This window comes from Micromesistius poutassou (genome assembly GCF_964030765.1).
Source record: "Micromesistius poutassou genome assembly, chromosome: 13".
NCBI lineage: Eukaryota > Metazoa > Chordata > Actinopteri > Gadiformes > Gadidae > Micromesistius > Micromesistius poutassou.
Genome location: NC_140283.1, coordinates 5,606,134 through 5,618,636, shown reverse-complemented (window position 1 = coordinate 5,618,636; position 12,503 = coordinate 5,606,134). Strand labels below are relative to the sequence as shown.

Here is a 12,503-nt window from a genome sequence, read left to right as displayed (position 1 = left end):
CTTAACACTATAACCTGTGGTAACGTATTGTTTAACGTCCACCGTGCTGTGCAGCCGGACTGATCCTGTGATACAGAATGTAAAGACGAAGGCCCTCACGCCCTGACCTAGTTCAGCAAGAGGCCACTGAAGCCCCACTGACCCCCCCCTACCCCATAACTTTTAACATCAGAAGTAAAGCCCTGTCTTGACTCACTGTGGGCAGGTCACAGACTGCAATGTTTTAACTGAAACAGGTGTCTGGCCTGGGCGCTGGGAACCAATAGTTACAGCAGCAGGAATGGGTCTGAGCTTAGTGTTTGTGGATAGTCTTTACCTGTGTGTGCTCAACTTGAATCTATATAACAAATCCTAACAATTCATAAATGCTTACAACACATACAATAACACAGAAATATAGTAATTCCATTACAATAATAATTATATAAAATAAATTGCAAAAGTTTTCTTTTTATCTTTATCTTGTACCCGTCTTTATCTTTCCACATTCATTTCCTATCAGCCCTGTTTCCGGTGAGAATGAAGAGAGGATTGTCAACAATGCGAAACCCTATTTTCCACAAGTCCTTAGACGATGTGGATCTACTGTACGAGGTGAGAGGTTTCCTTATCGTACTCATTCTTGTTTTTAAAAAGTGACTATGAGACTTAAAGCTGCTGTAGGTCACACTTGAGATTTGTAAAGAGAGAGAAATAGCAGAAGAGAGAAAAGGTTTTTCAGGGAAGAGATGGCCTGATCAGTCAGAGATGAGCCAGCAGCGGTCTATAATTGAACCGGTCTCATTGTACAGTCAACCACAAGATATTCTTACGGCACATTTCCCACACTAATAGCTGACGGATGCCTAGAGCATTTTGAACAAATGACACTCAAATTATAACTCATCATTCCCACAGCACCTCTAAAGAGCAAACACGGGTCAACCTGTCATATTTTCGTTTCCTAATCCCTTATTTCAGATCCTGCTGTCCGGCCTACACTTTGACGACCACGGCAGGGGGCTGTGGCTGAGAGACGCAGAGCTGGCCTCTCTGCGGAAGACACAGGAGCTGGAGGTCCTCTGTGGTGACGCGCTCCCCAGGGAGCTGACGGACATACGCAGGCTGACCTCCAAGCTCCCAGGCCGTGTCGGGCCCCTGGGGCAGGGAGATTTCGAGCGTACGCTTTTGACCATGGTGTACACGGCCCAACATGTGATCGAATCCCCCACGGACCACCAGAGAGACGCCTGGGCCGAGTCCTTTGTCAGCCTGTTCAAAGCCATAAAGGAGGATCTGAAAGAGGCGCGCTGATGTGTAAAAATAGGCCTACATGTTATGGTGTTGAAGGTCTTGGGAAAACATTCTTTGTAGGCTAATACATTATCTTACATCATCATCTTAGTCTGGATGAAGAGAAACGACAACTCCAGTGTGTGCAATTTGAAGAAAATTATGATTTTTAAATAAAAACAAAGGAAACTGTTCCAGCCTCTTTACCTTCTCCATAAAAGTGGAAGAAGCAAACTCGTAAGAACACAAAAACTCAATGAACACAAATGAGTGTGCTTTATACAATATTAATGAGCAGTAACGAATAATAATGAATAAAATGTATCTTTCTGGCAAAAGGTGGAAAGAAAGGCTTGTCAAAGGCAGACTATAATGCAACATGACACATACCTCAACATTACACTACACGCAATCATAAAACTATGAATAAGAAATGTCCATTTAAAATGTACAATCATTTGTATTCACATTATCCTCCAGTGTCTCCGCCGTCCTTTGGTAACACCGACCGTAAAAAAAAGCCTGCAATTGACCTTTTGTCAAGTCCTGTCACGCACACTGTCGCACGAGTCAGCGTGCGACAGTGACCCCTATATGGAGGCCGCCGCCATGATGACGTGAGAGGAGGCCTGGTCTTTGGGGAGATGCTTGATGTCCATGGAGTTAGCGTTGGCGTCGTAGCCGTCCAAGAGGCCCGGCCTCCGGGGAGGGCAGAAGGGGATGTAGCGCGTCCACGACGACTTCTGGAAGAAGGAGCTGATGCCGAACGGGAGGTCGTACACCTCCTCGCTCTCCAGGGCGCCGCCAGACTCCTGGTGGGTCTGGTTCCAGGCCACGATGCCCCGCTCCACCTTGGACCCTGAGGGACAACACGTGTTGTTGTTGTTGTTGTTGTTGTTGGGGTAGCTAACTGTAGAGCTGAGACTTTATGGGATTGAACCGGTTTGGATTTGAACACAGTAAACAGCAATGCTGATTGCTGTCTGGTGTAAACAGTCATTTTGTACACCTCATGAAACCCTCCTGTCTCTGAGACTGAACGGCTGTGTGTTGTACTTGCTTAAGGAGTGATAGGTTTAAACAAAGGTCTGTGATTGTAAAATGAATATCAAGGCCTCTACCACATTTGAGAATAAATTTGCGATTAAGGCAAAATAAGGCGTATAAAAAGTTACCGGGGATGGTGTTGTCCAGAAGGAACCCAAAGAAGCCTCCTACAAACATACTGGTGGTCAGCAGCACCTGCAGCACCTGGTCCAGCTCCACCACACCTGCACATGGGAACACACGAGAGACATCATTAACACCCACTATTACCACCACTACCAATACCCTCATCATAGGGTTTTACCAGTGATAAGTGTGCAAAAACCAAAACAGAACTTCAGTGTTGCTGAGAGCATGTGAAGCTAACGCACCCGTCGCTATGGAGTTGGGGTTCTTCATGATCCAGTTGGGAATGACCAGGCCGGAGAAAATGGAGAAGCCAAAGATGAAGATGTTTCTGGAAGAATTCATGTCTGTGTACTGAATAGAAACAGAAGAAGAGTCACATTTCAGGATTACTTTGAACAACCTCATTCCAATGTCCACACGGTGTGATTCATCTTTGTATTGCGTTGCACACCATTTACCTGAAGATTAGAAACCCCAGCTGCGGAAATCACTCCAAACATGACCATGAACATCCCTCCCACCACGGGCGTCGGGATGGTGGTGAAGATAGCCCCAATTTTACCAAACACTCCCATGGCCACCATCAGGACGCCACTCGCCACGATCACCATGCGGCTGCCCACCTGCAAACACATTGGAAAAGGCTTGCTTAAAAATTGTTAAGCCAATCGCACCAGCACTTTACTAAAGTGCTGGACTTAACAGGGCCCCTGCCCATTCACTTGAGAAAATACATTTGGCTGTTTTTCTGAATCAACACGTTTATTATCTCAGAACACTGAGATAATAAACTTGTTGATTCAGAACAGCAGAAAGGTATTTTCTCAAGTGAATGCATTACGATCCGTTCCGCGGGACGTGTTTGCTTCTATGAAATAGAGCTCTTAAGTGAATAAGAGCTTCTGTTGGGATTTTGATATATAAGTCCACAGATTAATTTGAGAACATTGACAAAATCATACACAAGCTAAATGAGATTTTCAATTGAAGACGTATCAAAACCTCCTTATAAAAGGGCAATAAGGAGGTCTGTTCACCTTCGTTATACCCAGGGCCCCCACGTTCTCGCTGTAGGAGGTGGTGCCATTGCCGGTGCCCCAGGCCCCGGCCAGCAGGCAGCCCAGGCCCTCCATGCCGATGCCCCTGTTGATGGCATGTCTGGGCGGGGGGGGGGCCCCGGAGAGTCTGGCACAGGCGTGGTAGTCCCCCACCGACTCTATCATGGAGGAGATGACCCCGGCCAGGATGCCAAACACCCCTGCTAGGCTCACCGTGGGGATCCCCCACTGGCCTGTGGTTGGTCCACGCAGAGGTCACAAGATACACGGTTATGTTGTTATTAGCATGAACAAAAATATATTTACTTAAACTTATATTCCTACAAAAATACATGACATCAAATAAACTTGTAGCCTCCAGCGTGTAACTTATTAATATAAATGATTAAGACTCAGGTTGTTTTGCTCATGAAGACAAGATAATAATAATAATAATAATAATAATAATGTCCCCTGACACAGAATTACAATTCACTGTACAGCACTGGATGAACTATTTCGATTTCGATCGACTCCTTCCATTTAGTCCCAGCTGGGACTGGAAGCCACCGATTGGTGGGTTGGGGTTGTAGTAATGCTGGAGGAGGGTCTCAAAGGGGTTCCTACCCGGGTAGGGGAACATGATCCAGGAAGCCTGGCCTATGACATCTCCTTTGATGTCGGTGCGAGCCAGGTGGCCGTAGGTGTTGGGGTCCGAGGGCAGCACATCGCTGACTGTCAGGATATAGCAGATGAGCCACGACACCGTGATGCCCAACAGAACCTGTTGGGCAAATAATATTTCCATTATTTTAATCTGTTGTAGCAAAGTATCAATAAATGGTGTAGCCATTAGAAGGATTAAAAATCATCAAATCATATATGTTATCGTGCAGATATTTTGTGTATTTTTTCATTAACATTTGGAAAGCCTCAGTGCATATTATGAGGTTATATAATGTGATCTTGAAGTTTCTTTGTTAAAGCTTATGTATGCTGTAGAAATGTGTACAAAACATTGTTTACACTATGATTTAGCACGAGCATGACTTACAGGGAGGATCTGGAAGACGTAGATGCGGCTGGTGTGCAGTTTCCTCTGCTGGCTGTATGCCGGGAAAGGCACCGGGACCCTGCGGAGGTACTGGGAGAACACGATGATCAACACCGTGGTCCTGTGTGGATGAGAGAGAGAGAGAGAGAGAGAGAGAGAGAGAGAGAGAGAGAGAGAGAGAGAGAGAGAGAGAGAGACTTGGGTTAAGACACACAGCAATAAGGAAAACAATGCTATTGTTGAAAAAACAATGTTATTTTACACAAAGAAAAGAAAACCCTTGTTGTTTGTTTCTTAGTTTTTTCCGTGAAGATAAATCAATGATTAACTGATTTGTGGTACATTAAACCTGCACTAGGTATACTTTAATCTTCCATTTAAAGTATATCTTTTTTTGCAGCTATGCTCAAACAGAACAAAGCACTGTGACAATCAGTGTCGTAAATCTCTGGGCAGTCAGCTGCTTTATTTGACGATAAGCAGCCTATGTCGAGACAGTTGACGTGGAGGAGAATAAAGAGTTAGTAAAATTCCCTGGATGGATTGACTGGTGGATAGGACATGAATGTTCAATTAATGTAATGAATTCATTTTAAATATTAAGCAGTATTTCATTTACTAATGACTCTACTTTTGCTTAGTACTTCATTATGCAGAGAAGAGCTGTACATGAGAGGAAGTCTCTCAGCTGTACTGCATGAATTGTTTCCCAAACCATGAAATCAGGCAGGTTTACCCACATGGATGAGATACCCCAGTGGTTGCCGGCGTTGGCACCAGCCGACTCAAACAGCGACAGGCCGATGAGAGAGATGGTGGGCGCGATGGTCAGCGGACCGATGAAGCGCATGAAGAAGCCGATAAGGCCTGAGAAGCCCACCAGCACTTGGAAGAGGGAACCCACCATGATGGAGCCCTGCAGCTGAGTCAAACATTTTCACATCGGAGGACAAGATTAAGACTCTCTAACCCAATCTCAAAGATGTCCGTTCTGTTCCCTTTGGCAACACCTTTGGCGATAAGCGGTAATTGTTCACATAGGCTCAACGCTGTTGCCCATGACACCCAGTTCATAAGATTCATAATACTGCAAATGCAAGTGCTTTCATCAGTGGGCCGTAGGCTAAATCACCATGGCGTTACTTCATTCAGCGATAGATAGTGACTCTACAGAACAATTTGAACAATTGTTTTATCTGCAAAAGTATTTCTGCTTCTTGAGGTCGAGCCTGGTCCTAAACCTCACTTACTGCTCTCATCCGGCTCTGCCACACTTCAATGAACACTGGAGAGGAGGTGTTGACCAGGCTGGCGTTGTGTGTCCAGGCCGGACACGTCCAATCGGGCATAGACAGCATGGCCATGGACGGAGCCAGCAGTGTGAAGGTACCGCCTTGAAGAATAGGCAACCTGAATGGAAGGCCATAGGACAGAGGTCACCAAGGTGGAGGAAGGAAGGATGGAGGAAGGGAGGGCCAAGAGGAAGCCAGGAGGGAGTAACGAAGCAAGGAGGGAGGGAAGGAAGAACTAACTTGAGAACCAAAGAGGAATACCTCAACGCTTAACACTTTAATGAATTGAGACCTTGATATATGAATGTAAGAATGATTTTTTCAAAAATTAAAATGCATTGAAACAATAAATAAACAATAGATATTTTAACAACATTTTCAATTACCAAAATCTAATTTAATTCCTATAAACAACAACATTAAGAATATATGAATGTAAGAATGATTTTTTCAAAAATTTAAATGCATTGAAACAATAAATAAACAATAGATATTTTAACAACATTTTCAATTACCAAAATCTAATTTAATTCCTATAAACAACAACATTAAGAATGCTAACATGCCTTCAATAGACTCTCCTAACAGACTCCCAACCATCACTTTAACCGCTAAATGATGCACTGTAGATTCAATACAGTTTCATGCACAGCATCTTTAGTACATATAAATAAACCTTCAATTTAATTTGCTTTATTTTATATATACTGGTATTTGTTTACAACTGTTCACTCTCACACATACTTATAATAATTGTGTATTTTAATAATGTATTGTCTAAGCACAGTCAAAGTGGATTTAAGTTTGATTTTAAGGAGTTATGCTGCCCCCTGGTGGTGGTTTGCACAAAGACCAATTGACAGAATGTTTCGTAGTTGTCAATTGAATTTTGATGTTAAATACGGTTTCATTTTGCACAGCAATTTCATTCTATAAAAAAAGTTATGCATTTAATGATTGTACTTATATCTGGTTGGAAAAATAAAAATTAGAGTTTATATTAGTTATATAGCAATGTAGTATGTTGTACATTATAGTTAATAATAATATCTGTTCAAAAAAACACTGAATTGGTTGTAAGGGTAAAGAAGTTCCAGGATTCTAGGAGTTGACAAAGAAGGTGTTGCTGTCTGTCTCTGCTCCTTCACAGCCTCAATACGGTCATAATAATGGATTAAACTAAAAATGGCGCTTCAATCTGGAAATATATGTAATGGCCTTAAAACCAAGTCTCAACCACAAGGCCTGTGAAACAACAGACTCTTTGAGAAGCTTCTCTCTCCCTTGGCTAGTCTCTCTCTATATATCTCTCCTATCTCCTTCTTGCTTTTTATTTCATATTTCCGGCTCCAGACAAATCAAGGGGGGCCTCCAAAGAAAGTCCTACTTAAAATTGAGTCTAGCGCCGGCCCTGGTCACTGTAAGCTGGCAGACCTGGCCTCTCCCTCTTGTCAAATATTTTCATATCCCTGTCTCCTGTACTCTGCCTTCCTTCTAGATGTATTGCAGACAGCCAATTTAGCGTTAATTTGAATCCCATGAGGAAAGAACCAGATCATGACTCTAATCATGTGCTGAAGGTCCGTTTAAAATGAACCCTGGTGTACCACATCATTGCCTTCTCCACACATTACAGCGGACAACTGTTGAAACACATTACAACACTCAATAAACATAATATACTCTACTATTAAAATGTGTCATAGTTTGGAGTGTCCACCTGCATGTATACCTAGTGGACTGTAGCAACGCTTATCTATCCATCATACATCTAGGGGGAAACTCCAAGTTGGGATGTCACCAAGTCACAGGGCAATCCGATTTTGAAACAGCTTGTAATGACTAATCACCCTTACCCCTAGTGGTAAAATAGTGACCCATTAAAATGGCAATGTCAAAGATTTCCATTTCATTCTCTTTGGGGACATCATTAGCGATTAGCGTTAATTGTTCCCATAGATCCCAATACACTTCTCTGCGGTAAGTCTAAATTAATTAGGGTAATTGGGAAAGATGTTGGTTGTAGTTCAGGTTTCTCTAAAAGAGTGTGACTTTGAACACACCTATTGTTTTCCCTGCCTGCTGACCATTAGGTTGTTGAAACCATTGGTGATGCTAAGCCAACAGAATGTGGGTTTAGTGAGAGCTCTATTCTCCACATAATACGATTTAAATTCCTTCTCTGTAAGCCTTCTGTGACACAAATATTGAGCCAAGTTAAAGAAGTGCAGGAAACCTGTTTGTTTCATGCTACAACATAGGATGATGGTCTTTCACTCCAAACCAGAATCCAGTGGGGTTTAGTTTCCCAGGGATACACATGCTACCTTTCAGAGTGCATAAATGAGATATGTGTTTACGAGTCTCCTCCTCATTGATTTGTGCTTGGTCATGGTGCGTAGTGCTGCCCTGGCTGCTGTGCATTGCTTATCTAGCTAATAGGTTTATAGGAAGAACAGTAGTGTTTATTATTGTTTTTTATGATATTGTTTTGGATAAGATTAGAGTGGATTGTTTCGTAAACATGATTTGTACAGACCATTGTGATATAAGACTGAAAACACAATGTTTTTTTGGTTCTGGGCTATGTTTGACCCTTGCAAGTTAATTACAACAGCCAAGACAAATGAGGGGACGCTGTGAGATCACACGGTGTCATGCTCCAGATTTATGAACGAAACCGCTTAAATAATTAAGACAACATAAGACAATATGTCCTGTCGTCTACATCATCATGCTTAAATGATTCACTGGTGATAAGTGGGAAAATGATACCTTATAATAATATAAAATGATATACAGGCCAGTTCTAAACTCTCCATGATGGTCACTTCCCCTCACCTTTGTTCCCTTTGTTGTTACTGGCAACAATGTGAACATTTCCTATAAGAATCATGTTACCTGAAAGTACTACTTTTCATCCAAAGGCATCCCCAGATAGCCTATATACAGTATTATATTATATAAACAGCGTGTGTATTTGACCCTCACCTGACCCCGAAGGTGACCTGGAGCAGCGTGCAGACCCCTGAGACCAGGAAGATGGTGCTGATGAGGTGACTCTGGGTCAGGCTGTCGTGTTGCAGGCACAGCCCCTGGGACAGGATCAGGGGGATCGCGATGATCCCCCCAAAGGCAGTCAAGCAGTGCTGCAGAGAGAGAGAAAGAAAGAGAGACGGAGACAGAGAGACAATGAGAGAAAACAGTTATTAAAGATGTGCACTGACCTACAGAAGCGATTGAGTCAGGCCCATTTTATTTGTATAGTTATCATCACAGTCACCCCACACTAAAGCCCACACTAATAGGGCTTCACAGGACCATTGACAGCCCACTAACCCTGATCAATTAACACATAAGGACTTAAATAACACCATAGGTCAAAAGAAACAAAGCTGGGCGATTTTCGTTTGTTGCTAAACTGTTTATCAAACAGGTGGGGAATTGGTGGATTGAATACAAATTTTATTTGAAAAAGATTTACTGCGGTATTGTTTGCTTAAAAAAAAGAATAGATAGACAATATAATGTAAGATAAGAACAAGGGCTCCATTCCTGCATGTAGACTAATGTCAGCCAGTTACATGAGAAAAAAACCTCAGTCACACATCTGCATTAGCCCTATGCTAATTGCATCCATGGGACTTGCATACACATGGAGCCAACTCAAATAAGGTTATAGATCACTGTTCCGCATGTGACGGTCCAACTTTGCTCTGGCTTGCCCCCCTTTACATGTGTCCAGACACCAGGCCCATCACGAAGACCCTCATTCAATGTGTCACTTCTACTGTTACTCTACTGCCATATGGGAACCATGAGATTAACGTGATCCTGCTTGGATGGTGAGGCAATCCTAGGACACCCCAGGAAGGTTCTTACCTGAATGCCGAGGATGATACACAGATACCAGGGAGGCACATCTGTGACACAGTAGGCTAACTTGTCCCTGTCTTCCTCCGTCGAAAATTCAGAGTGCACATCCTCTGACTGGGAGAGATCACAGAAGCAGCCATCAAGCTACAGTAGCCAGTGTATAGTATCAATGGATATTGATTTAGTTGCAGCCGTAATGTTTGTACATATGTGTGTGTGTGTGTGTGTGTGTGTGTGTGTGTGTGTGTGTGTGTGTGTTTGTGTGTGTGTGTGTGTGTGTGTGTGTGTGTGTTTGTGTGTGTGTGTGTGTGTGTGTGTGTGTGTGTGTTACTTTATCCAGAGCTTAAAGGTGCAGTGTGTAGGATTTAGTGGCATCTTGCTGTGATGTTGCAGATGGCAACCCCCCTTCACCTCTGGAAGCTACAGTGGCCTGTATTGGCCTGAAAGGTTCCAGTAGCATCGAGTGGCCTAGATTCAAGTGATGAGGTTCCTTTATAGATTTCTATGTTGTATTTCATTATTTAGTCTGTAAAGCCATAGGTCACAGCTTACAGGTAAGTTAGTGGACCTGCTCCCTATGTATATAAATCTCATTCTAACGTAATGAACAACAATTCTTATTCTTATGCTCATAGGATTATACACTAATTAATTATACTATACTGAATATTATATTCAGTTTCTGCTAAGTACGTTGCTAGATTCCACAAAATTTGACACACTACACCTTTGTTGTGTGGTGGAACGGTTTATATAGGGGTGTTTAATACATTCATGCAAGGATTAGCAATACGTTTTGTTTTTTTAATCATTAGCATGCATCTGTGTGACTTTAGTGTTTTTGTCTAACTAAAGGTGAAAAAAAAAGAGATAAATAGTATTTTCACACTCACCGCAAAGTTGTAGTTTTCGGGACGGTTGCCTTCCCTCTCAGGAGCCATGTCAGTCTGAATCTATCGGGTGAAAGGTTTAGTTGAACACAAAAGCAGGGCTGTCATCCAAAAAATGGCCAAAAAGTCGCTACAGAGACACCGACTGAGTGAAAGCAGATAGCAGAGAGGGAAGAAGACAGATAGACAGCGTGTGACAGACAAACAGAGGGACTGTGTGTGTATTAAAGGTAAGGGAGGAAGGAAGGAGGGAGGGAAAGGGTTTGAGAAGAAAAAGTTCAGACATGAGACTGTGGCTGCTAACTGAAAGATACTCCCCCTTTCCCTATCAGAGCCAACTCATGTGAAGCCAATTACCCCAGACAGCAGCTGACCAGCCCCGTCACTATAGAGTATCTTGTAAGGTATGGGTCACGTTTTTTGCTTTACCTCTATCAAAGTCCCCCCCCACACACACATACACACACACACACTTTATTTTGTCTTATCACAACTTTCATTATATGGCTCATAGTTTTCCAGATACCTTTAACGGTTAACTTGTGTTTTAATAAGTGATATAAGTTACTTAATTTTGAGTAGAAAACACATTTATACAAACCACTGATACGTAAACCTGATTGTGGACTTCACTCATTTACAAATTTAAATATAAATGATTTCACTCCTGTGGCACATGTGTGGCAGCTGAGCTGCCATAATTTGTTATATATTTAGTGTTTCTAGGTGACAACAAGTTTGCTGGGGTTTTGAGTAGAGCCATCTAGAGAGCGAGTTGCATCCACAGTTTACTTTCTACATATTTCTGCACATGCAAGTCAAAGAGACACTTCTGCCTTTTGCAAGCAAAAAGTGGACAATACAATTGTTTAGAATTTTGATACATAATATGTATCATTGTGTATATTAATGGGTGCAGGGCGCACAATAATTTAATTCCATTTACTGCATGGATATCCTTAAACAACACACTATCGTCATGCTGTTGCTAATTCATTGACCCATTGAACTGTCGGTTGGCAATCATTATCTAATGTCCCCGCCTGTGTCATAATATTTGATCTGAAAGTCATTAACATTACATTAGTCAAGTCGTTTACTAATTTAACTGATTCAAATCATATCATCATATCTTAATTGTTACCTTTCCATCACTCTAATTATATCAATAAACATTAGTGTGATTGCTCTTCATTACCATACATGTTCAAAAACATAATAAAAATGGATGAATTCAAAGCAATAAAAAAATCAGCAAAACACTCTTAATGTAAATATGTTAACAGGGCAGGTAATGTACACTAATCCACAAATATTACCAAATTCTTAAAAATATCAACACCCTCATTATGAACTTGAAAAAGTAGGGCTGAAGCAGTAAGGCAATACACTCACGATGTCAGCTGTCGTGGGGAGTGCGTCATGTGTACTTTATTGACTTATAAAGTAGGCCTACTACACAGAGCAGGAATAAATTAGGCTACATCGATAATCACATTTTCTGAGTAGGCTATAATGTACAATTTCTCACCACCTCATAAAATATGTAGCCTACATCCCATTTATTTTACACTTTTAAATGAACTAACATGTTCCAGTCCTTACGAAACTAGACATTCAGGTAATTTGCTAGGAAAACCAGCATGCCAACATTTTAGTAAGTCAGAAGGGAACGTGCATTAACAAAAATGACCGCTCGCCAGAAACGTCCCAACAGCAAAACTGAAAGTGAAAGTAGACCTAGAACGTCATAGCTCTAATGTGGTGGTTTATTTAACAATCACACATCTCAATAGCACAGTAGAATAATCACCCGGAGGGGAAATTCCTTTGTTACAACAGCCCAAAACGGTTACTGGTTTTACGATAAACCACGGTAAAATTCGTAAAATTATTACCGTAAAAT

General features: G+C 41.9%; 2 protein-coding genes across 2 annotated transcripts; one reads left to right on the top strand and one right to left on the bottom strand.

The window, feature by feature from the left end:
- Positions 1-540: 540 nt before the first annotated feature.
- On the top strand, positions 541-1,293 carry LOC311357818 (protein FAM180A; the record flags this gene model as incomplete). Its single annotated transcript, XM_084477846.1, has 2 exons — positions 541-594; positions 961-1,293. The coding sequence occupies 2 exons, from the start codon at positions 541-543 to the stop codon at positions 1,291-1,293; spliced, it is 387 nt and encodes a 128-aa protein (XP_084333972.1).
- A 569-nt stretch (positions 1,294-1,862) lies between these two features.
- Positions 1,863-10,648, bottom strand: slc23a4 (solute carrier family 23 member 4; the record flags this gene model as incomplete). Its single annotated transcript, XM_084477845.1, has 12 exons — positions 1,863-2,131; positions 2,448-2,543; positions 2,691-2,799; positions 2,907-3,071; positions 3,486-3,739; positions 4,113-4,269; positions 4,540-4,660; positions 5,280-5,461; positions 5,790-5,949; positions 8,823-8,980; positions 9,714-9,821; positions 10,601-10,648. The coding sequence occupies 12 exons, from the start codon at positions 10,646-10,648 to the stop codon at positions 1,863-1,865; spliced, it is 1,827 nt and encodes a 608-aa protein (XP_084333971.1).
- Between the last annotated feature and the right edge of the window lie 1,855 nt (positions 10,649-12,503).